Consider the following 25,623-nt stretch of genomic DNA (forward strand, 5'->3'; position numbering starts at 1 on the left):
ATACTGGAATTGCAAAACTGGAAGTGTGTATTTTGATAAGGTTATATGATCGTGTGTGTGTGTGTGTGTGTGTGTGTGTGTGTGTGTGTGTGTGTGTGTGTGTGTGTGTGTGTGTGTGTGTGTGTGTGTGTGTGTGTGTGTGTGTGTGTGTGTGTGTGTGTGTTTGGTTAATGTCATGTGATCCTCCATGAATGGCCCAAAACTGGGTTGGATGTGGAAACACACCACAGACATGAGAGACTGAACAGAGCCCCTTATGTGTGTGCGTCTGTGTCCCTGTATGTGTGTGTGTGTCTGTGTGTGTGTGTTAGACAGGCCGAACATATCAAACATCTGTTTCCACTAACAGACACACAGAGTCTTGGCTGTCTTGGCTCTCCTCCTCCTCCTCCTCCTCGTCTCTCACTCTTACACTCTTGGACAGAGGACATTTTTGTGTCAGTGTGTCACTCTGTGTCCATCCTGAAGATGAGGCCTCACCTGGGTTTGTTTGGCCCTCACGGCCTCCTCAAAGCTGGGTCCAAAGTACATTTCAGCTTCTTAAGCTGGTTCAGTTTTTTTTTGCTGCACTTGGATGCTTCTGAATCTTTTTTTCCCATCATTTAAGCCGTTTTCCTCTTTGTCTGGGTTATTCTGTCAGCAGTATAACCAAGGTAGGTCATAGGTCAAAGGTATTTTATTTAATGTGTAGCACAGTGAGCAGCAACCAAATAAATAACAGGCTCACAATGAACAACCGAACCACAGTAGTGCTATCTCCAGAAAAGTCCCCAGTTCCTCCTGAGGGAATCCCAAGACTCTGCCAAGTCAGATGAGATGTATAATCTCTCCAGCGTGTTCTGGATCGACCTCGGGGTCTCCTCCCGGTCGGACTGGCTGAAAAACCTCCAATGGAAGGAGGCCAGGAGGAATCCTATTCACATGCCTCTGGGCGCTTCTCCCTCCTTCTCTGAATAGGCAGACTGAGCAGGGACAGCTCTGAGGAAACGTATTTCAGCTGATTGTATCAGTGAACTCATTCTTTGGGTCACTACTTAAAGCTCATGGCATCAGGTGACGGTTTGAGCCAACGGCGGTTGAAAAATGAAGCCAGTGTGGAAGTACAAAAAAACTGCAGTTTCTTGAGTGTCCACTTGAGGCTCCAGAAAACAAGAAATAACATGACAGCAGATGGGAAACTGACAAATTTTACAGCAGAAATAAACATGTTTCAGCCTGGTACAAAAAACTGTTTTGTTATTAATAGCTAATTTTATTGTTCAAGATAACTGTACGGGGGGTGAATTTTTTCACATTCACATAATTTTTTTACACACTCATTTTAATTATATTAAGCCTTAAATCATAGGGAGCGGCGTCACTTGATTGACAGATGGACCCTGCTGGCTGTCTGCTAGACGTCAACACAGACACACAGACACTGATCTTCACCTGTTTGTGTTGTTGGAGCCTTTGGGGGATTTTTTCATTCATAATGTGGACAAATAACAAGCTAATGGATCAGCCACAGACACAGACTGTAGCTTTGACAACTTGGCGTTTTTCAACCACTCGCTTTTCTGCAGCTCCACCCTCTCATCCATTCACTTCAGGCTCCAGTAAACCAACATGGCGGCGGCCATATTTCAGCTTCATTTACGCAGTCAAGAAACAAATGTGTGACATCACGGTGGCTACGTCCATTATTTATACAGTCAAATTTATACAGTTAAATCGAAAGCTGCTCTTGGTGATTGGCGTACACAGGTGTGAAACTTTCTCTCAAATCTTAGCTAGCAGACTCTTTCACCTAATTTACATGGTGTTAAATGCATCACACAACAGGAGATGAGACACAGATTTTCATGTGACAGCCAGCTTCCTGCCGCCTTTAGTGGCAGCTCCGCTGAAATGATGAGCAACCTCCAAAGGGAAATGTCTAAGCAGTTAGTTATGCTTTCACTGTTTCCTCTCTCGCCCAATAATGACTAATAACCTGGCTCTGTGTTCACATGTAGAGGAGACACACACACACACACACACACACACACACACACACACACACACACACACACACACACACACACACGCCCTGATACAGTCCAGATAGAGTGTGTCTTAATTTGATATAGGTCAGGAATTAATATTTAATTTGATGTCATCCAGAGCAGTTTGACACCTACACATCGGTCTTGAACATGTGTGAGTGTGTGTGCGTGTGCGAGTGTGTGTGTGCGTGTGTGTGTGTGTGTGTGTGTGTGTGTGTGTTCACCCAGAGGGACACAGCTGCAGCCTGATAAGTTTGCATCTTGGATAAAATGTGTGCTGGTTCTCATGGGGTTTTTCTGCCCTCAGTTAACCCTGTCAGGCTGTCAGACAGTCCTCCTGGGCTGCATTAAGTCCCGCCTCCTGTTTGTCCACTGCTGACCCCGACTCTGACCTTAGCCCTAATCCATCAATGAAAGCAGCTGATTGGTGGAGCGGGCATGGTTTGGACACAGCTGGGGTGCAGGACTGCCTGAGGCTACAGTTTAGCACTGAAATGTGTCTTTTTCAGGTTGTTGAAGTGAGAACAAAAGAAGCAGTTTCTCCTCTTCAGTCTCTGCTTTTCAACACCATATTCCCTCTTTTCTTTTATCATCTGGAGCGACATAAACGTGTTATTACAGCTAATTACCTGTTCTTACTTCCTTTCCTTTATCGTCTTTTCCACCATTGTTCTTACTTCCCCCTGTTCTTTCCTTCCCTCTCCTTTTACCTGTTTTCTTTTCTTTTTAGATTCCTGCTATTCTCTTTCTTTCCAAATTTGTCGTTTCCTTTCTTTTGCTTTCTTTCCTCTGCTGTCCCCTCTATTTCTGTCCTTTCCTTTCCTTCCCTTTTGTTCCTTGTTCTTCCTTTTCCTTTGCTTTCTTTGTCTTTCCTTTTTCTTTTTGTCTCCCGTCTTTCTCCTTGTTTACAAAGATCTAGAGGAAGACGTGTTTCCTTTTACTCTTTTTTGTCCCAAGTGTGTCTTTGTCTTTGTGTGCATTTTCAAGGTGTGTGTCTGTCTGTGTGTGTGTTTAATGTTACTCTCCATGAACTCTGTTATGAATTCTTGTCATATCACAACCTTGACTTCCCATGATGCATTACAATTGTTCTCTTTGTTTGTGTGATTTATGAGAGCGATACATTCACACGATGATCCGAGCAGTGATGCTCCTCACATGATGTTCAGGGTCTGCATTCCTCCTCCTGCATTGTGTGTGTGTGTGTGTGTGTGTGTGTGTGTGTGTGTGTGTATGGCTCATTTAATGTGGGCGGAGACATTGATTAATTTTTTGCTCTGTCCCAGTGGAGACAAACAGACCACGCCCCTGTCTGGGTGCGTGCGTGAGCGCTTCCTCAGGCTCAGGTTAAGGTCATCCCCTGCTCTAATTATACGTGTGTGTGTGTGTGTGTGTGTGTGTGTGTGTGTGTGTGTGTGTGTGTGTGTGTGTGTGTGTGTGTGTGTGTGTGTGTGTGTGTGTGTGTGTGTGTGTGTTATTGACCCACAGAGAGACCATCCATCAATACATCACTGTCTCCTCCTGCTCTAATGAAACACTCAAACACACACACACACACACACACACACACACACACACACACACACACACACGCACACACTGCTGTGTCTTGTGCATTCAGCAGTATCAATAAAGCTTGAAACGGTAATTGAAGCCGTTGACATTGAGTTCTGCTTAGCTCTGTGTGTGTGCGTGTGTGTGTGTGTGTGTGCTTGTGTGTGTGTGTGTGTGGCTTTATTACATCAGCAGCTCACATCTCTTTATTTAGCTGAATGCTAACTCTCACCTGAAATGACTTGTGTTGGAAATGTTGTGGAATGAATGAATTATAACGTCTGACATTTAGACATTGTACGTGATTGGTCATTGCTCCTTTTTATAAGTAAGGAATATTGTATAGTGAGCAGGTTGACGTTGTCCAGAGCAGCGGTTAACTCTACCCTTCTTAAAATGAGCTAAGCTAGCTGTTTTTATTCACATTAAATGGAAACATTTCCACTGATGGCGAAGTAAGACACGGTGAACCGGACGGCAGGAATCAGCACAGCAGCTGATGGAGGTTTTCTGTCTCGTCACTGTCAGAGTCTGCTGACGGTGACGAGACAGACACACTCTCTCTGTCGTAGCCTTCAGTTTTTGCGTTTAACCTTCATTGCTTTATCTCTGCTGTTTTGTCCCTTTTCTTTTTTCCCTCTGTAAACATACCGAGATTAAATATCTTCCAGCATATGATATGATTATAGTTAGTCCTCAGGATTGTGTGATTAGATCCGCATCCCCGCGTCTGTTCTTCATAGCAACAGTCTGTTATTGAGAAATAGCAGACCTCAGAATAACGTATGAAAGCAAACTTTTTGTTTCTTAAAAAAATATTATAATATTAGATATTTTAAATTACACATTTTGAATACACACTTATAGTCCAGAACACCTCCCTAAACAAACACTATTAGGCTGTGCTCCATGGGTGTAGGCCATGTGTGAGTGTAAACACATTTCCCTGCTGGGTCAAGCATCTGCTTCTTTTTCAGCACAGGAAGGGGAAGCCCCAAACACACACACACACACACACACACACACACACACACACACACACGCACACCCACACACACAAACACACACACGCACACCCACACACACAAACACACCAAATAGCATTAAGCAGGAACACACCCCTGTGTGCAGAAAATGCAGGAGGAAGCTTGAAGATGGAGATAACACGCACACAGCTTATCACAACACACGGCTCCTCAGAATAACACACACACGCACACACACACACGCACACACGCGGTAAAACACAGAAATCAGTGAATATTATAAATGTTAAATCTCCATTATGTGAAGCTGCTGTCAGAAATGTTCAGCGTCTCCAAATTTGTGTCTTAGATTACATTAGATTTACTTTAATGTCCCTCCTGAGAAAGTAGTTCCACAGAGGACGAGACTCTCATTTGCACATAAACATCACACCTGCTGACAGTATCTGATCTTCTACCACAGGATAAGAGCAGAAACTCTCAGTAAAGAATGCTGCTTGGATCGGACACAGTCCTCTGTGCCTTCAGACAATAGACCGCTCATAGATTGTAGTCTGTTTTTTCACCACACCCTGTAGCGGACCAATCACGGTGGCAGAGGGTGCAGCTGCCCCAGGGCCCACGCTCAGTGGGGGCCCCCTAATAAGCCTGTTTCAGCCATAGGTTTCAGCACTGTGGACAGCGCTGCAACTATGGCGTCACTGCGTGATCTGGCTCTCAAAAAAAAAGGGTTAAAATGCATCCAAAGTAAGGAAACAAACGAGTTACCTCAATGGGAAATTTAAAAAATGACAGAACAGATGAGAAAAAATATTTCACAAAACAAATTCACAGATTTTGCTCGTGACGAAGGATCCAGGTCACTGACAATCCAAATCTGACACACCACTGATGCAGCGCAACACTGATGTGTTTTTTGGTATATTTGCGAGCTGCCTCGACAGCCAGCCAGGGAGGTCCAGAGGGGTGAGAGGGTAAAGAGGCTCTCTGTCTGCGGCGCAGGCTGCTGCGACAGCATCACTTTATCTCAGGCTGAAAGCACCATAGGCAGCAGCATGCTCCAGCACATACTCCCGCTGTTACTCTCCGGAGCGCGTCCTACGTAATTATCGCCAATCTAGGACCTTTTGTACAACAGGAGAGGAAATATCAGCTATTTTACAGTTTTGAGTTTTAAAATGTCTCATCGAGAAACTCTGCACGCTCCGGGCTGAGAGTCTAGGTCCACCACTGACTACACCTGTAAGAAAATATTGTAATTATATCAATATATTAATATTTTAATACAGTGATGAGGTTAACTATAATAGTTGTATATCTTTAGAAACATTTTTGCTGAATTCTGCAACTCTAAAATTCTGGGGTTTTTTAGGGGGGGTTTAAACAGCAAAGGAACACAGAGGAAAATGTCAGCCTCGCCTGCAGCTGATAATGACTACTTCTACTTCCTGTTTTGCTTCTGAGAGAGGACAGTCGTTTTTCAACACCTGCAAGAGGCTGTATATGATCTATTTGTGAACAGGTTTTTTTAAGTGATCAAAAGAAATGAAAAATTCAGTGTATTTGTCCAAAAATGTCCAAAAACCTGGGACAATCTTTGGTGCATGAGTTTGTGTCATCATGTAGGAAGGGCAACGTTTTTGCAGTGAAGAAGTGTAAACTGAAACATGTGCAGCGTTTCGTGTCCGTGTTGCTTCTCTCTGAGGATAACCAGCAGCTCATAGACATCATGACGTCTTTTCAGCTCCAGTTTGATATCAGAACTCCTCCTCGGTGTGTTTGTGCTGAGTGATAAAGCAGCTGAATGGCTGTGAACACTGACGCTATTGTCCTGCTGCGAGCTAACACACACTGAAGGTCATGATGAATTTGTGTGAATGTTTGTTTGCACGTGTAAAACAGTCTTATCTCATGTACGGTGTGTGTGTGCATGTGTCGTCGGCCAGTCCCAGTTTCCTTCCAGAAGTCAAACCCAGTTTATTGTTTTCTGCTCCGAGCTCATGAACTCTCTGACCCGACTGCGAGAGAACATGTCCTACTACTTTTATTATTATTATTATTATTTCTTTTTTTGTTTGATGATGGACAACACAGAAAGCTTAGAGAGTGTTAAGTTGGAGTGTCATTTGCTGGAAAAGCTTAAGTAAAAGTATCACTGTCAATGTTGCATTCATGTCTTGTGGGAGTCGCCGTAATTAACAGTTTCTGGCTTGTGAACAGCTTCAACATCCAAGTAAAAATTACAGCTGGGAGGCCCTAACCTCCTTGACAACCTTGAAAAAAATCTCTTAATAATAAACTGGAATAGGCAAAAAAAGCAGCAAAATAAATGCCTGTAGTCAAAAAGATTAGATATTTAGATTTAGAAGATGTATATATTCACCTAGCACAGTGTCTTTAACTCTCACACAACCCACTCTGCAATAATCCACTTGTTGTTTGTTTTTGTTAACACGTGCAAGTCATGGACGTTTTTCTTTCCCATTGCTGCTTCAAACTAAACGATGAAAAAGTGATAAAGCCTGCTCAAACAAGGACGAGTATTATAAATACATGTGTATAACAACAGCAGCAGCTGGATAAGAGATGCAGTTTATGCCTGCCACTTTATAGCTTGATTTCTGTCCTGCTTTGTCTCTGTATTGATCCTTTCTGTCTGTAATTTGACCAGGTCTCTCCTACACCAAGTGTCTTAATGATAATACTTTTTTTAAATAATGGTTAAATATAAATAAAAAATAGCAATGTAGGGCCACCAGCTGAGTTTTTAGTGACACTCGCTGTGTCCCAGTTCAGGGGCTGCATCCATCGAAGGCTGATTGCGTCACTGCAGAGCGGCGAAGGCTGTCCCAATTCGAAGGCTCCTTCAGATGCAGCCGACAAATGCGTCCTCCTTTTCCCGGGCCATGAAGGATCCATCGAGTGCATCCTTCGTGCCCTGACGTATCCCGAGTTGCATTGCACCCCATTTCAAACCAGACGGTCTCAAGTGGCCGAGGAATACACAAGTTTTTGGGTTCAGCTCAATAGAATAGCTAGCAATACAAATGTTAAAAAAATGAAAGGGGCATTAAAACAAATTATCTTTAAAATAATAGGTTAACTTACATGACGTTAGTTGTGATAGCTAATTAGCCAGCAAGCTACCTGTTGCTAGGCGACAGGAGCGGCATTTGGTGATGCAAGGGTAAGGGGCGGGAACAGCTGGTGATGCAAACAGGAAATCCTCTGTCGACCAGAGCGTCTCACTTCGGCCTTAGCAGTGTATGCAGGCCACTAATGACACATCCTTCGAAGGATGCAGCCCCTGAATTGAGACACAGCTACTTTGTATCTTTTCACCTGCTGTATCCGACATTAATATAATCCCAAGAGGTTTTTAAATTTGAAATTTGGATGAGCGATAACAATGCCATTAGATCAGTTCTGTGTATGTGCAGATATTCTGTGTCACAGTGTCAGAATGGCTCATAGAGAAAAAGTCAGATCCGTGCAACATGAAAAGAAACAGACCTCCAGCAGTGACAGAGAGATACGACTGACCGTCTTCAGATATAAAATCTTGATGATTGAAATGGCTTTGAAGTGTCAGCGCTTGTGTTACCAGCCTGCTGTGACCTTTGACCTCCATCTTCACTGATGCTGCCTGAAATTTTCCCAGAGAAGAAACAAAATCTGCTCGACTTCGTTGTAAATCTGTAGAACAAAAAAAAAGTGACAGAAATCACTGGAGTGTAAACGGCATGTCCACAACAGCTGTGTGTGTGTGTGTGTGTGTGTGTGTGTGTGTGTTAGTGTGTGTGTGTGAGCGTGTGTTAGTGTGTGTGTGAGCGTGTGTTAGTGTGTGGGTCACGCCCTCTCGTCCCGCTCTGGTGCCTGGTTGTGCAACTTCCTCCTTTAACTATGTCTCCATGGCAACTGAGCTGGAGTTCAGCCGAGGAAACTTTCTCATATACTGTACTCTCACACGCACACACACACTCACACACACACACACACACACACACACGCAGTAAGCCTGTGGGAAATAAAATAAGTTGTGTTGCAGACAGCAGGTGTCTGCTGTCAGACTGCAGTTCATCCGTGTGTGTGCGCGTCTGCGTATGTGTGTGTGTGTGTGTGAATATTTACAGCCGTGATTTAGATTTAGTCTGCTTTGTCAGACACAGGAAACCTCTCCCATCCACACACGCACACACACATACACACACATACACACTGCTGCTTTCCAGGAACAATGTGTCTCTGTCACGCTGCGACAACACAAACACACTCAGAGGAAACACGTACACATCCAAACACACCTGCAGAGAGCAGCAGGAGTCCAACATGTGAACTGTCACAAACTATATGAAACAAAATGTACCAAGTAATATAAAATAACTCAACGTGCACGTACTAGCATCTCCCAGAGCTCCTGAGTTTTCCTGCGTTTCATCTCCGTGTGTGTTTCTGTGTCTTTCCTCCAGATGAGCGTGAGGCGGTGCAGAAGAAGACCTTCACCAAATGGGTGAACTCGCACCTGTCCAGAGTTTCCTGTCGGATCACCGACCTCTACATGGACCTGAGGGACGGACGCATGCTCATCAAACTGCTGGAGGTCCTGTCAGGAGAGAGACTGGTGGGTAACATCTCAGGCTTTTATTTTGAAAGAGGAGCAAACGTGGAAGAGAAGCTGAGGTTAGCAGCAGGTTGTAATTAAAGGAACAATTCAGCATTTTAGGAAACCTTCTTGTTCTTTTGACCCTCTCAGATCTTTTTATGACATAATTAAGTATTAATTTTAAGTTAACGTTGGTCATATACCTTTCTTATTATATGATTATCTTCCTGTTTGCAGTCCCTCCCTGGCTGCACACAAACAGCTGCTGGGCGTCTCTGATCGCTCACTCTTCTTATCTGGTTGCTTGAACACTCACATTTATGACTCTTATAATCATTAACCACACATGACCAAACTTTCTCTGTCTGTTACTGTGAGCAGCAGATCATTTATGTCAACTCTGCTACACAAGACGCCTTCTCACACTCACAAGATCACACTGAGTTAGCAGTTAGTTATATAGTTTAGAGTACCAGCACTAATAAAAGCACACTATTGTAGTAGTGTTGTAGTAGTAGTGTAGGGTGTAAGTTTTTTTTAATAAAAATTGTAACAACACATGTCAAATCAAGAAAGACAGCACAAAAATAAGCACTTTTGATGGTCACCATGTTGATTTTTTAGTGCCTGAAGTGGCCATATTTGGACGCGAAGATGCAGCTTGAGAGGAAGGGGTGCTTAGCAAACATTAAGTTATCAGCTAGCAGTTTTTTAGCTAGCATGAAGCATAGGTAATTTATTAAAATGAACATATAACAAAATGTACAAGCTGACTCCTCAGTGTCTTTTAATACAACCTAAACAAGACAGTTTTTTAGGTCACTGTGGAAGCAACTTGTACGATACAGGTAGCCACGTTTAAAGCGTACTTAGTGTATTGTCTGTTTGACTTAAAGCGCCTGTGAGGAACTTTCTGTTTGTGTTGATTTTGGCGCCCCCTGTTAACAAAGCCTTACCTCTTATCTCTTCCTTGATTTTGTCCTGTACATGCTTAAGTGGTGTTTATTAACAAAAACTCTCATCCTGCTTTCTTTAACAGTCATCACTCACTTTAAATATTTGCCCTGGACAATGTAAACAAAGGCAGCGTGCAGTTAATCGCTTCATCCGACACCTACCCCCCCGCCAGCAGTTTCAGGCATTAAAAATAACTATATAGAAATATTCAATCTTGCCGCTGATGGTCTGGTTTGCTTTCGTAGGTCATATAGGGTAACCAGCATTAATTTCAGTCTGTTTCATAACCAGTGAAAAACTCCTCACAGGAGCTTTAATATCAGTGAACCCTGCAGAAACCATGTCCTCATATATCCTTACACAAACACCTGACACACACACACACACAGTCAGGCTGTAACTACGAGACATTTAAATGTTCTCAGACTGTCCCAGTTTCAACCCCCGCCCTGTGACTTCCAGAACTACATGCCAAACTCCCTTCTTCTTCTTCTTCTTTTTCTTCTTCTTGGCCGTCTCTGCAGCCTCTTCAGCTCTGACCTCTCCTCTCAGCTGTTTTCCGGCCTTTTCACAACCTGTCAAACACACAGAGAGATTAAACAGCCACACAATAAGCTGGGAATTAATCAAACTGTACGCCGTTTCCTGAATATTGTACACTTTATTTTTTAGTGTGTACAGTTTGTCTGATTCCTCGTTATAATATATCTGTCATATTGTATGTTGGGAAAAAAATGATATTGATATAGAAGAAACCCAGGAAGCAGACTGATAGTGAAGTGGAGAGCAGCATGGATGGAGGGAACAACAGTGGGGGACAGTGTGGGGGGTTTCAGAGTTGTGAAAGAAGTCATTGAGTAACTTTCTGGGTTCACTTGGAGCCAAAACGCCTCCAGAAGCAGCAGAAGAATCTGAGAGCACGCGGCTGTTTCCACTGCAGAGGCAGCGTTTGAAGGAAGATTATTACGACATAGACTGCTTTCACTACTTCTGTCCAACACTTCTATTGATTATAAATCCCTTCAGATGGGAACACAGTGAACACTACAACACTAACAAATCCAGTCTCTGACTGCCTGACTTCCTGTCTGTGCTGTCAGCTCCAACACCATCGATTGATCATTAAAAAAACCTCAGAAATGTTTAGTTTTGAATATAAAGAGGCTCAGTAATGGCCGAAAATATCCAATAACTATATTTACATGATAGAAGTATTAAGATTCTTAGCTTAAATAAAGAAGTAAAAAATGACCCAGTAAAATAAAAGCTGTTCTTTGACACTGCTAAGTAAACACCTGTTTGCTGTTAGGAAAACGTACCCAAAGTATTAAGTGTTCCTGAAAATTGAAAAACTAAGCATGAAAGTAAATTAAAATCCTGACGGAGTGAAGGTTTCCAAGATAAAGGCTCTGCAAGCACTCGGATCACAAAGGGGAAACCCAGCTTTTCCCTCGATAATGTGATACAGAAAAATATGTTGGTCTAAAATCAGCTGAAAATTCTGAAGGTGGAAATCCCCCCTCAAGTCCACATCAGCACCAGTGAACTGACCCGGGACTGAAGTGATGAGCTTAAGCCGACCTACGCTGAGTCTCTGTGCGGCTCTTTGGATCTGCTCCACCAGCAGACAACAGTCCAAAGTACCTCTGGTTTGAGTCCAGATCCTGAATCAGTTGAGTGACTTTACCCGGGTGTGTTTATGTGTCTGTGTGAGGAAAAGCAAAGCCAGCAGTGTTATTGTTGGACGGCGTGCTGGTTGTAGTTTTGGTGGTCGGAGCTGGAGAGAGAACATGTGGCCTGCAGGATGTTACATTGCCGCTCTGACACCTCAGACATTTATTTTATTCGGGTTATTTATTATAGCTGTGTTTTGTTTTATTCATATTTATACCTCAGCCTGAACATGTCGGTGTCATCCAGAGGACATGTCAGCCATCAGCATCGTGTCATTAAACACAGAATGAATATGAGAATGAAAAGATACAACAAAAACTCACCTGACTATTAATGCCAGAGGGAACAATTATACTCGTTTAATTTATTAACTCCTCTCTAGTTCACCATGATTCACTCGCCAGATGTTTTCAGCCTCCTTGTGTTGCTTCTAATGGTTAATAGATCAATATAGATTCTTAGTATACCATTATTACCATCTTCTTTTATACAAATATGATTGAACATTTCAAGTCTTTGAAAAGTTTTCTCCCCATAAATATATCTTTTAAAATGCCCCGCACCTCGCAATGTAACTCTAACTGGGATTACTGGGATTACCCAATCACTGGATTCATGGAGCATGAATAAACTAAACTACTACTGCACGCACGGCATAGGAAACCCATCCATCCGTTATCTATACCGCTTATCCTGTTCAGGGTCGCGGGGGGCTGGAGCCTATCCCAGCTGTCATTAGGCGAAGGGCGGGGTACACCCTGGACTGGTTGCCAGTCAATCGCAGGGCTGACACAGAGAGACAGACAACCTTTCACGCCACACCTATGGGCAATTTAGAGTCACCAATTAACCTTACAAGCATGTCTTTGGACTGTGGGAGGAAGCCGGAGACCCCGGAGGGAACCCACGCATGCATGAGGAGAACATGCAAACTCGGCACAGAAAGGCACCTTGCCCGAACCAGTGACCTTCTAGCTGTGAGGCAACAGCGCTAACCACTGCACCACCATGCGTGAAACCCATGTCCTTCAAAATAAAAGCGCAGCAAAGACTTTTTAACACAACTTTTTTTTTTCCAAGCACACATCCGCGACCCACTGAAAACAGCTCCGTGACCCACTTTTGGGTTCCTTGTGACCCCTTGGAAAAGATCTACCTGTCTTGTAGTTTCATTTCATGTTACAGGTGTCTAGAAGTTATTAGCAGAGAGATTTCCCCTCTGAACTCATATGGTTCAATTTACACATCTGTTCAAGCAGAATGAGGTCAAACTCTTCAATATATCACAAAAAAACAAAGAAAAGTCCAAAAACATTAAAACAGAATTATCTATCAGACACTTCTTTCAACCTTTCTCTCCTATTAATCGTCTAACGACCCCTCAGACTTATCTTGTGACCCTTTGGAACACCTTGAGAACCCCTGGACTAAAGTAGAAACTAGCTCCCAAGGAGCAGCTTCAACAGTATAATGCTGCCTACCCATAACGTCTTAGTAAAATAGACAGTTCATAATGTATAACTGAGAATACTTCTCTGCTTGTTAGACCCTCAGTCGGATCACACACCAGTAGTTCTCTTCACTCTGGCTTTACCGTCGCATTCACCTTTAGTTACTGTTGTTGTTTATCGGTTGTTTGTTGTGTAACTGCGATCTGTCAGACATCTGTCTCTTGCAGGACTGACGCTCTACAGCAAAGTAGGTTATCACAGCTTTAAATCCCTCCAACATAATAATATCTGACTGCTCTTCATTCATCATCTCTCGCTCAGCTGGAAACCCTCCCTGCCAACACTTCTGTTTATCATCACAGCAGCATCACAGGGCCTCGTCTTTCTCTGTTTGTTTGTAGACACCTGTTATCTCACCTTCACAGCTCGATTTGTTAATTTTCTATGTTTGATATCATCTTTAAGAACTCACCTTAATCTCTCCCAGACTCCCAGATAAGACAAAGAAAGGCTCCTCTTGTTTAATACATAAATAACAGAGTTTAAGTGACTTCTTGCCATTACTTCTACTGCAACCCTTACCAAGTCAGTGAATATTTCCGAGTTGATATTCCCACCTTATTGTGTCAACCTCAGTATTCATCCTCAATCTGGTTCTGGCCTGTTCAAGTAAAGTAAAGGTTTATGGTTGGAGTTCTGCTTGTCATAAATGTAGGTTGTTATTTTTTGGAGGTAATTATTGCTTAAAGTGTTAACAATGATTTCCTGTTTTCGGTGTTTGTATAATAAAAATCCTTTCAGATTATGATTTATAAATAAAACACACTTTCACTCAGCAAAGAACATTATCAAAACAAAAGTGTTGGTTTTGAAGCCGCTCAGCTGTGTCCGCAGCTGTTCTCTTCTTCTTCTCCGTGTTCATTTGGCAGCATGAAGCGGTTCACGCTTCCTGGTTTTTGAAGGTTGTAAATAAACCGAGATGTGTTTTTGTTTCAGCCCAAACCCACCAAGGGCCGAATGAGGATCCACTGCCTGGAGAATGTGGACAAGGCCCTGCAGTTCCTCAAGGAGCAGAGGGTCCACCTGGAGAACATGGGCTCCCATGACATCGTAGACGGAAACCACCGCCTCACTCTGGGGCTGATCTGGACCATCATCCTGCGCTTCCAGGTAAGAAGCAGTTAGTTTGTTTCCCAAGATGAGGTATATTCACCGAGTCACATCAGCTGAACTGAAAGGAGTACCAGTAATATAGTTCACCCTCCATTTTCAGGTGACCAGACAATGCGCAATTTTGCATCCCAAACTGAGTCAAAAACATGGAGTTAGAGTGTCTTCATGTCTGGCCCCCTTCTATGATCTGTTTATACTAAACCAGCTGCTGTTATATTGTTGTATCCCAGAAACAGGGGAACAAACACACTACGATTTTTCAAATCTGCAGCTTAGATGGGACATAAATGACAAACACACAAGGCCTTTATTCCCATTCACCATTTTGCATCTCAGAAAGTTAAATGCCAAATCAAGAGCACCCGTGACAGTGACACCATATTCTCTCTGAGAACATTTTATCTTTAAATTAAGAAAATACACACAGTCACCACCTGTGGTTTGTGGGCTATTTTGCATCCCAGTTGCATTACATTTCAAAGCGTTACTTTTAACATCCAAACAACAAAATGTCAGAAATATTTTATACATGCGGAAAAGAATAGTTTGGCCCCACAGAGCTGATAGTAGATTCATCTGTTTTATTTTGGATCCCCAAAAAGCTAAAAAAAAAAAAAAGTTGCACACAATTTGTCACCTATATCAAATTGTGGGACTGATTTACTCCTTATCGGTGTCATCCCGATCAATACTAACTGAAAAGCTATCCCTTTGTTGAAACCTAAAATAAGTCTAATGAGTACAGTTTGTCTGAGCCGTTGTACCTATTTTGCATCAATTTGTTTAATGAGTCCTCTTTAGGTTTCTGAGATCTTGAACCAATTGGCTGTGGCCTCACATGGGCCTGTGGACAAGTTTTTATAGATAAAGGGCTGAATTACTATTTTGCATCCCAAAATATAAAAACCTCCTGAGGGATGCAAAATAGCCCAGATACAATCACTGTGATAAACTGAGCGCAAATTATTAGATTTACTACGTGAAAGTCAGCCATCAGTCTACTTTTAAGCTAGCTGATCTGTCGCCCAAATTGATACTTACAGGGTGAGATAAAATATTTGGAACACCTTTTAGTTAAAGGTGAAAGTAGCTCTTAAATGACTTTTACATTGTATCAAGTGATTCTGATAAAAAGGGAACTGGGAGAGTAAATTCAAGGTGTTGAAAACATGATTAATGTTTCATTAAAAGATAAACCTCCAACTTATTTCTGCAGTTATGAAAGTGGAGTTAATGTTTAATCCTCTTTAATCCTAAAAATGTGACATCGCACAATCTTTAATTAAGACTTTACTGTAATATGGACTCTTTTTGTTTGCTTTCAAAGTGAGAAGGCTGTAAAACTGCTCCTTCACCTCCTCGTGTCCCTCAACAATCAGCCTGGAGGTTCTTGTTCTGCTGTAGAGACACTGATCTCAGTGAATCACACCACATTATATGACTGAAAATAAAGTGTCACTTTACTGTATGTGGACGGCGTTGTCGTGTCACTAGGGCGATGATGTCATCATTAGGGACAGTGAACAGTTGGGGAAATGGGTGAAAAGGATTTAGCTTTTATAAGCCATGAGGATTAAAAACACTCTTTTTAGTGGTTTTAAATCCTGCAGTGGAGGAATGAGGCTGAAATGGAGCCGTGTGCAGATTGACAGAAGGACTACAGTTTGTGTGTGTATGTGTGAGCGTGCGTCTGATACAGTATTTGCTTTGGCCGTGCTGATGTTGCTGATTTTGTGGCTCAGATGTGGCTAACGCTTCTGTCAGACTGAAACTGATGGATGTCTATCAATGAAGGTGAGATGTGTGTGTGTGTTTGTGAGTGTGAGTGTGCGTGTGCGTGTGCGTGTCTGTCTTGAGACAGCTGGGAAATAAAGGTCTTGTGTTTTTAATTGAAGACATTTCCTGAAAGTGAGGCTGTTTTAAGGAAACGGGAACATGTTTGGACCGTGAGACTGGTTTAAAAAGGCGTAGAAATATGTAGAAAATGTGGATATTTTTGAAAACCGCAGACATATCTGGAACGTGAAGTTATGTTTTCGAAAGTGTGGATGTGCAGATATGTGTTTCTGTTTGTTGATATTTGGGCTGAGAGTGACAGAGAAAGAATTAGTGCAAAGGGAGAAACCTTCTGATTGGTTCTCACTGTTCTCCAGCAGACTGTTGAAAGGTTTGGACTCAGGTTTCGGGTCTGACAGACTGAGGATTAATGTCGGACATTTCCTCTGCAGACAGGAAGCACATCATGTCAGTGTTGCACCTCAGTCTGTTTGTGTCACATATATATGCATGCGAGAGATAGAAAATGTAAACACGTCCATGGGATGGTAATGTTTTATGTTTACTTAAATATAGATATGTCAAAATGTTTCAGGCTACATTCAAGGCCCTGGGTAAAAATCGGTAAAAGCAACTATTAAAGTTCTTTAATTTTTAGGGATGCAATGAGCTCTGAGGCACACAGAGCGGAAAAACACGAGGCGCTCTGCAACACAAAAGCAGCATGCAAAAAGCATCGCTCTCATTGAAAACAACTACAAAAAGCCGCCCCAGCTGCTGAAACGTGTTCTGTCTGATCGGGCCCTTAGAGCCAGAAAAAAAAACAGCAATATGTATTTGTATATGATGAAAAGTTTTTTTTCTTCGTTGTGTTTAAGCATGGTTATTATACTTTGTTGGTGATGACATCAAATTTTCTTGTAAAGTAAAATTCACTGAATGACTAACTTTAGTTAAACTTTCATTTTTCTTTTCTCCATTCTTTGGTACAACATGTCAGATTTCCTTTTTATACATCTGCAGTTTGCAACATGTTCAATAAGGAAGGAAAATTAGATTTAATCACTTAATAATAGCAATAGTCTCTGTCATTAAAAGTGTGTGTATGTGTGTTTCTCAGATCCAGGACATCAGCGTGGAGACGGAGGACAACAAGGAGAAGAAGTCTGCTAAAGATGCTCTGCTGCTCTGGTGTCAGATGAAGACGGCAGGGTGAGGGTCCTCTACACACAAGTTTAAGAATCAGTTTCATTTACAGGTTACTGAGGCCAGACTATATTTCCCATCATCCCTATCACCTCCTGTTCCTCTCCCTGTAGTGGATTAACCAAAATCTTTAAAAGATGTAGTTGTTTGCTGTGGAAGAAAAACACCTTTAAAATCTCACCAGTCTGATGAACAATGTCCATACTGATAAATTACACTAACATGACTGTGATTTCCTCTTCCTGTCCAGATATCCAAACGTCAACATCCACAACTTCAGCACCAGCTGGAGAGACGGGATGGCCTTCAACGCTCTCATCCACAAACACAGGTAGGAGCTCAGGCTGCAGCTTACACACACGCACACACACACAGGTGCTGCTACAAGGAGGGTGGCATGAAAAATGTATTCACAAGCAATTAAAAGTGTTTATGTTTTCCAAAAATCTTTGTTTTGGACAACAAATCCGTAACAGCCCAGCACATACTTTTCTCTGCTGGTGCCATGAGAAACATTTGAAAGCTGCTCTGATCACATGCAACAGAAACACTCTCAAATAGTAGCTTTAACGAGAAACACACAAACACAAGACACAGCATTATCTCATCATTACTCATGGACTCCGCTCTCTCTGCAGCTGCTCTGCTGCACCACTGCAGACAGTCTCTTCTTTACTAACTGCAGGGTCTCAGCTGATCGTCAGCAGATTGTTTCTTTCAGACCACATTACGACGGGAAACATTTCTCTATGCGAAACATAAAGAAAACTATGTTTAAATTGAATAAAGCTCATATTCAAGTCATTGTGTCTTTGTGCTCTGGGCACTTGTTCCCAGCAGTGTGGAGAAGGCTTTGGAGAAACAGCCTGTCATGATTCAAGCCTCTCTCTGTTCCTGTTTTCACTTATTCAATGTTTTTGTGTGTTTAATTCTTGTCTTCAGACCGGACCTGATCGACTTTGATAAGCTGAAGAAATCAAACGCTCACTACAACCTGCAGAATGCTTTCAACCTGGCCGAACAGCACCTGGGTCTCACCAAGCTGCTGGACCCCGAGGGTGAGGGACAACAAACACACCCACACACAGAGACACACAGCTGCATTGTTATGTCTAATACACTCTGATCTTTGTTTTGTGTGTGTGTGTGTGTGTGTGTAGACATCAGTGTGGACCACCCTGATGAGAAGTCCATCATCACCTACGTGGTCACCTACTATCACTACTTCTCCAAGATGAAGGCGCTGAAGGTCGAGGGGAAGAGAATCGGAAAGGTGACAGACTTCCCCCCAACACCTACGCTGTATCAGGAGACTGTAAAGCCCCGTGCTGTTGGCTTCATATTAAATATATGTCCTTTGTAGGTTCTGGACAACGCCATCGAGACGGAGAAGATGATTGAGAAGTATGAGTCTCTGGCGTCCGACCTGCTGGAGTGGATCGAACAGACAATCATCATCCTGAACAACAGGAAGTTTGCAAACTCTCTGGTGGGAGTCCAGCAGCAGCTGCAGGCCTTCAACACGTACCGCACTGTGGAGAAACCACCAAAGTCAGTGAAAACTACAACTTTAGACAATGCACATTTTCCACATCATGATAACTTTCCCCTAATGTGACCATGGTGGTAGCTGCTAACTTTAAATGTAAGGTTTTCTTTAGTTTTGACTGAACATGCATAAAGGCAAAGTGTAAAACACACCTCCGTCCTCCTCACCTCCTATAGACCAGATACTTCACAGCTTGTTGCTGAAACCACAGTTTTTCCTCCCACTCGGACTGACACAACAACAGAACCAGCCGAGTCTGACTCAGAGCAGAGAAGCAGAGGAGTTAAAGAAAATAAGAGTTATTTATAACCATGATGGAGGACCAGACCTTGTTTTTGTTGTTTTACATATAGACCTCTCTGACACACAGTGTACATAAACACCTCAGCCTTATTAAACCTTTACAATTAAAAACTTAATTTTGTTTTCAGTTTAAGTCTTTTTACGATACCTTATCAACAGTTCATGACTGTCACTAGGAAGTGGACACAAAAGAGGAAACGACATTGTGCATCTTCTAATGTGTTTGTTGTCTTGTTCTGTGTGCAGGTTCACAGAGAAGGGAAACCTGGAGGTTCTTCTGTTCACCATCCAGAGTAAGATGAGAGCCAACAACCAGAAGGTGTACACCCCCCGCGAGGGAAAACTCATCTCTGACATCAACAAGGTGTGTCATTTACTATAATCGGTGCTGGTTATAGCTTCCCTCTGTAGTGATAGTTCAGTCTGTTTTAAATCGCTCTGAGTGCTCAATATTTGCTTTTATTCAAAGAAACTTTACAAAGAAAACAATGGAATGGTGTCTTGGCGTTAGCAGCAGCTCTACACCTGGGACCATCCAAAAAAAAAGAAAGGATTAGCTTCTCCTCCGCCATTGTTGTTGACAAAATTGATATTAGAAGTCCCGCCCCTTCTTCATTGTGATTGGTCTGTGACGGAGAAGTGACATTGACGAGCGCAGCGGTGTCAGAAGTTGAACAATTTTCAACTGATGCTGCGGGCATTTTAGCGCTGAGGATGCTGAGCGCTGAAAACTGACTTTCCTATATTAAAATGTAAATTAAACAAAGAACAAAACAACGTGGAGTCATTTGAAAAAACATAAAGGGTTGATAAAGTCATAGATTCATGAAAAGGAAACTTGAAAAAGAAAGACATGTTAGATAAGTTTGATAACAATACAACAATAATAACAACATAATCTACTAATTTACAGTGGTAAAAAACAAGAACTATAATATTGACGGATTTGTGCTTGAGTCTCTGTCACCCACATTTAAGCCGTTTTGTTCGTAGCTTTTTAACTGAAACTTCTGTGTGTTTGTTTTAGGCGTGGGAGCGTCTGGAGAAGGCGGAGCACGAGCGGGAGCTGGCTCTGAGGACGGAGCTGATTCGTCAGGAGAAACTGGAGCAGCTCGCCCGGCGCTTCGACCGCAAAGCCGCCATGAGGGAGACGTGGCTGAGCGAGAACCAGCGGCTCGTCTCACAGGTAACACACACACCTGGTTTATTTTTATACCATATTCAAACATTGTGCTGAATAAAAGTATATCATGATAGACGTCTTTCCAGTGCACAGAGAATATTTGTGAGCAAATCATAAAAGTCTCACACAATCACATTATGATCATAACAACACGTTTTCCTCTGTCCTTTCTTTGTTTCCTCCCCTTTCCTCGTCTTCTTTCTTCTCTCTCCTTATTTCCTTTCTCCTCTCTTTGATTCCTCTCCCCTCTCTCCTTGTCTCCTCTCCTCTTTGTTCCCTTTACTATGTCTTTCCCATGTTTCTTTTCCTCTTTCTAATTTTTTCCTCATCTCTCCTTGCTTCCTTTGCTTCTCTCCTTACTTCCTGTCTTGTCTCCTCTCCCCTCCTTATTCCCTTTCTTCTCTCTTCTCCTTGTTGCAACTCCTCTTACATCTTCTTCCATACTTTTTTCCTCCCCTCCTTTTCACCTTACCCTTTTCTCCCCATATCTCATATACTTGCTCCTCTCCTTGTTTCCTTTCCTTTGCATTTCTCCTTTTTCATCCTCCTTGTTTACTCTCCCCTCTCTCCTACTTGTTTCCTTTTTTCTCTTCTTCTCTTTTATCATTGTCTCCCCTCCTTGTCTCCTGTCCTTGTCTCCTCTCCTTGTCTACTGTCCTTGTCTCCTCTCCTTCTCCTCCTCCAGGATAACTTTGGATTTGACCTCCAGGCTGTAGAAGCAGCTACTAAGAAACATGAAGCCATAGAGACGGACATCGCTGCGTACGAGGAGCGAGTTCAGGTCGGTTCATCAGATGGATCATGATTTGCAGCATCAAACGAGACACAGATTTAGACCCTAAGCTTTTATCAGGTAGAATAAAGCCTTGATCAGATGGGAACATTGATCAGTTCAAACATTGATCAGACTTGTCGAATCCTTGAAGGCCTAGGAGATCACACGCCTTAAAACCCCCAGTAAAAAAGGTTTTAAATAGGCTTTATGTCAGGCACAGAGAAGAAAAATGATCTTGTTAGCATAAAAAAGCTTCATATTGTAGTTTAAAAATATATTTCAATCCTCTAAAAGGTTTAAATCTGTCCTCTGACATGTTTTGATGTGTAAAATAAGACACTACCCATCCTACGTTCTCCATTCATCCTTTCCTCTGGTCTTCTCCTCCTCCCTCTCACTGATGCTGCAGGCGGTGGTTTCCGTGGCAAAGGAGCTGGAGGCGGAGAGTTACCATGACATCAAACGCATCACGGCCAGGAAGGACAACGTGATCCGGCTGTGGGAGTACCTGCTGGAGCTGCTGAAGGCCCGCAGGATGAGGCTGGAGATGAACCTGGGCCTGCAGAGAGTCTTCCAGGAGATGCTCTACATCATGGACTGGATGGACGAGATGAAGGTACGGAGGAGGGAGGGGGGCACTGAAGCCTCGAGCTTGGCTTTTTTGGCCCGTTGCTACCTTGGTTTGTTTTAAGCAAAAGTGACTATATTTGGATTTAGACCAAAAAACACAATAGGAACATTTTTACTGAGGTAATAAATCAGCTGAGAAGTAGCTTTATCTTCTCACAGACTTCTATACAGTCTAACTTCTTTGCAGCTAGTGGTTCCCCCTGCTGGCCGATGCCTCTACGTAGGTTTCACCTCACTGGAGTTTATTCTCTGAAGCTCTGAAGAGAAACCGTCATCTTTAAATCTGTTATAACGACGCCCTCTCCCTGTTTTGTGCTGTTAAGAGACACCTCTAGAGTATAACTCTAAAGATGTTGTCACTGCTCTGCAGATGCTGCTGCTCTCTCAGGATTATGGGAAACACCTGCTGGGTGTGGAGGACCTGCTGCAGAAACACGCTCTGGTGGAGGCCGACATCGCCATCCAGGCCGACCGGGTCAAAACCGTCAACAACAACGCTCAGAAGTTTGCTGATGAAATGGAGGGTGAGACAGACGGATTCAGTCCTAAGTGTTTGTCTCTCTGACAGGAATCAGAGAGCATGAAAATGATGACTCCTCTCTTCCTCAGGTTATAAGCCCTGTGATCCTCAGATCATCAGGGATCGCGTCGCTCACATGGACTTCTGCTACCAGGAGCTGAGTCAGCTGGCGGCTGAGCGGCGAGCTCGCCTCGAGGAGTCCCGTCGCCTCTGGAAGTTCTTCTGGGAAATGGCTGAAGAGGTTATTGTCAAGACTTTTATTTTGATAAATAATTTGTCATTTTTCCATGACTTTCACTGCTTGTTTCCCATTGTTCCCATATAACCAACTGTTCTACTGTTAATAACAACCCTTAACGACAGATTAGAAAGCTTCACCACTATTAAAAACCTGAGTTTGTTGAAGGTGATGTAACTGAGGCCTGGATGTGTCTCTGTTTCTGTAGGAGGGCTGGATCCGGGAGAAGGAGCAGATCCTGTCCTCCGAGGATTATGGGAAGGATCTGACGGGAGCCTTGCGCCTGCTGAGTCAGCACAAAGCCTTCGAAGACGAGATGAGCGGGCGAGCCGCCCACCTGCAGCAGACCATCAAACAGGGCGAGGAGCTGGTGGCCAACAACCACTTTGGAGCCGACAAGATCAAAGAACGCATCCAGGACATCCAGGTACACACCGCACGTGTGCATGAGAGAATGATCTGTTTATATTCTTCAGGTTGGCACAATTTATAACCATCAAGGTGTCTTATGTTCAACGTTGAGGTTTAAATATGTTTTAGTGCCTTTAATTAAGTCCTTGGAGGTTTTTGGGAAAGAGGAGCTTTTGCTACTTATTCCAAATTTCATGTTGTTACTGCATATCGCTGCTATTAATGAACTACAATCACTTTTACTTTGAAACTTTTAAGGGGCCGCTTTCTTTTGTTTGCAACATTTACATCACAAGAAAGAGAAATCCAGTCATTCTTTCATGAATAAGTAGTGTGTGATGTTTACTTGGGGACTATTAATGATAAAACCCTCCTGGTGTGTCATCTTTAGTCAATGAAAGTAACAAATAAACACTATTAATCATGAAAAAAATGCACCTCAGTATTACAAACGTCACAGCTCTGTTTTAGCTGATAAATAAATGTGATCTGAAAAACCCTGCACCGTGTCTGAGGGAATAACTTTAGTAAAAAGTGAATTTTTAATGGAACTCTTTCCCAAAACATCAAGAGTCTGATGTTACTGTTGCATCACTTCCTAACACCTCCCTTCCTCTCCTCCCTCCTCTCTCTGTGCTGCAGGAGCAGTGGGCAGCTCTGGAGCGTCTCTCTGCAGTCCGTAAAGCTCGTCTGCAGGAGGCCTGCAACCAGCACCAGTTCCAGGTGAAAACACTCGCACACTCGCTCCTTGTTTCTTTCTTTAATGGATTTCAAAGCTTCCATAAAGTTATATCTGGTTATTAGTTTAAGTTATAAGTTTGTAAATTGATTAATAAACATTTCATCTCCTCCCTGCAGGCTGATGCTGATGACATCGACACGTGGATGCTGGACGTGCTGCGGATCGTCTCCAGCGTGGACGTCGGCCATGACGAGTTCTCCACTCAGGCTCTGGTGAAGAAACACAAGGACGTGGCCGAGGAGATCGGCAGCTACCGGCCCGTCATCGACGCTCTGCACGAACAGTCCCGCACGCTGCCGCCTGAGAAGGCCAACTCTGAGGAGGTGACAGTCTGACAAACACAACAAACACGACACAGACCACTGCATCACTGGTTTGTAGCTGCTCTTCATTAGCTTCTCTGCAGTCACTGATGGCCTGTGGTTGGTGCTGCTGGTGTGTTTGCAGGTCCAGAGCAGGCTGGCAGGCATCGAGGAGCGATACAAAGAGGTGGTGGAGCTGACGAGGCTCAGGAAGCAGGCGCTGCAGGACGCTCTGGCTCTCTATAAGATGCTGAGTGAAGCCAACGCGTGCATGGTGTGGATCGACGAGAAGGAGCAGTGGCTCAACAGCATGGAGATCCCCGAGAAACTGGAGGACCTGGAGGTGGTGCAGCACCGGTGAGGACCGGACCGGAGAGCTTGTGTTTGTCAGGCAACATTGTGAATGTTACACAACATTTTAACATTTTGATTTAATCTTTAATTTTCAAAACAGTCAGCTAAAAAAAAAAGGACATGCAAGGACAAATAAAAACCGTCTGGAGGCTAAACAGAGAAGACAAGCCAGTGTCAATCAAGCTAACACACCTTTTAAAATTGTTGCATTCAATGACCACAGTGGTTTGCCTTTTTAATCAATTCACAAAGTAAAGCGCTGATTAATTTTCTGCCGATCAATTAACTAATGAATTGTTTCAGCTCTCCTTTAAAGCACCACCAAACAATTTTAAACAGTTCTTTCTCCCTAAAAGGGATAACTCATTTAAAACTGACAGAAATCAGAAGCAATATGAGTGAAATGATTTGTAGTTATTGCAGTTCGACATGAAATAAAAGCAGCAGCAGGGAGAGACTGTAAATCTGATCCAGCATCAGTTTGTCTGCTTGTTGTTTGGACGCTGCAGCAGAGTCGCAGTCAGACGGTGGGAACAAGAGCAGTAAACTGACGTTTACACCACACTGCAGCTCCCACACTGTTTAAGAGGCAAAGTGTGTGTGTATGTGTGTGGTTACACAGTTGGTTTACTCTGGTTTTAGCCACTAATTTCTCTGTATTGTCTGACTGCAGAGCATTGCATGGATCCTTACCCAGACGCTCGTTAAAGGCGCGCGCATGTGTGTGTGTCTTACTTGCCAGCAGTAGCAGACTTTGGATGAAAACATTCATGATTAAGCCAACAATTGTTTCTCTATTTGGCCTTATGGAACCTTTATAACTTTTTTAGTTTGAAACTTTTTAAAAAGTTTCATACACATTGTAAAATTTCGTTGACATCGATATTTTACAGACAGAACTGATCACTTTATAAAACATAAAAGTCATGATTTGATGTCGGGTTTGTCGCTGCGTCTGTGTTCAGGTTCGAGAGTTTGGAGCCGGAGATGAACAACCAGGCGTCCAGAGTTGCGGTGGTGAACCAGGTTGCCAGGCAACTGATCCACAGCGGACATCCCAGCGAGCCGGAGATCAAAGCCCAGCAGGACAAACTCAACACCAGGTAATCTAACTGGGATTAAAGCAGTTTATAAACTGGGATTATCAGGTCTTTTAGACAGTTCTTAACCATCTAACTGAGATTAAAGGGGCTGCATATCTGATTTTAT

General features: G+C 43.0%; 1 protein-coding gene across 3 annotated transcripts in view; it reads left to right on the top strand.

Moving 5' to 3' along the window:
• LOC138588307 (spectrin beta chain, non-erythrocytic 1-like) overlaps positions 1–25,623 on the top strand; it is a 122,900-nt gene that overhangs the window by 67,265 nt on the left and 30,012 nt on the right. For all 3 annotated transcript variants that reach the window (XM_069658342.1, XM_069658343.1, XM_069658341.1), the window contains 18 exons: positions 9,037–9,188; positions 14,249–14,422; positions 17,322–17,413; positions 17,658–17,738; positions 18,350–18,465; positions 18,568–18,680; positions 18,771–18,958; positions 19,506–19,623; positions 20,287–20,445; positions 21,128–21,223; positions 21,627–21,833; positions 22,218–22,371; positions 22,457–22,608; positions 22,814–23,032; positions 23,659–23,739; positions 23,875–24,081; positions 24,206–24,417; positions 25,380–25,517. In XM_069658342.1, the coding sequence (XP_069514443.1) occupies positions 9,037–9,188; positions 14,249–14,422; positions 17,322–17,413; positions 17,658–17,738; positions 18,350–18,465; positions 18,568–18,680; positions 18,771–18,958; positions 19,506–19,623; positions 20,287–20,445; positions 21,128–21,223; positions 21,627–21,833; positions 22,218–22,371; positions 22,457–22,608; positions 22,814–23,032; positions 23,659–23,739; positions 23,875–24,081; positions 24,206–24,417; positions 25,380–25,517 (2,659 nt within the window). The remainder of the gene's footprint in view (positions 1–9,036; positions 9,189–14,248; positions 14,423–17,321; positions 17,414–17,657; positions 17,739–18,349; positions 18,466–18,567; positions 18,681–18,770; positions 18,959–19,505; positions 19,624–20,286; positions 20,446–21,127; positions 21,224–21,626; positions 21,834–22,217; positions 22,372–22,456; positions 22,609–22,813; positions 23,033–23,658; positions 23,740–23,874; positions 24,082–24,205; positions 24,418–25,379; positions 25,518–25,623) is intronic.

The sequence above is a fragment of the Semicossyphus pulcher genome, unplaced genomic scaffold, assembly GCF_022749685.1.
Source record: "Semicossyphus pulcher isolate SPU_LCO1_2020_fin unplaced genomic scaffold, fSemPul1.0.p SCAF_12, whole genome shotgun sequence".
In the NCBI taxonomy this organism is placed as follows: domain Eukaryota; kingdom Metazoa; phylum Chordata; class Actinopteri; order Labriformes; family Labridae; genus Semicossyphus; species Semicossyphus pulcher.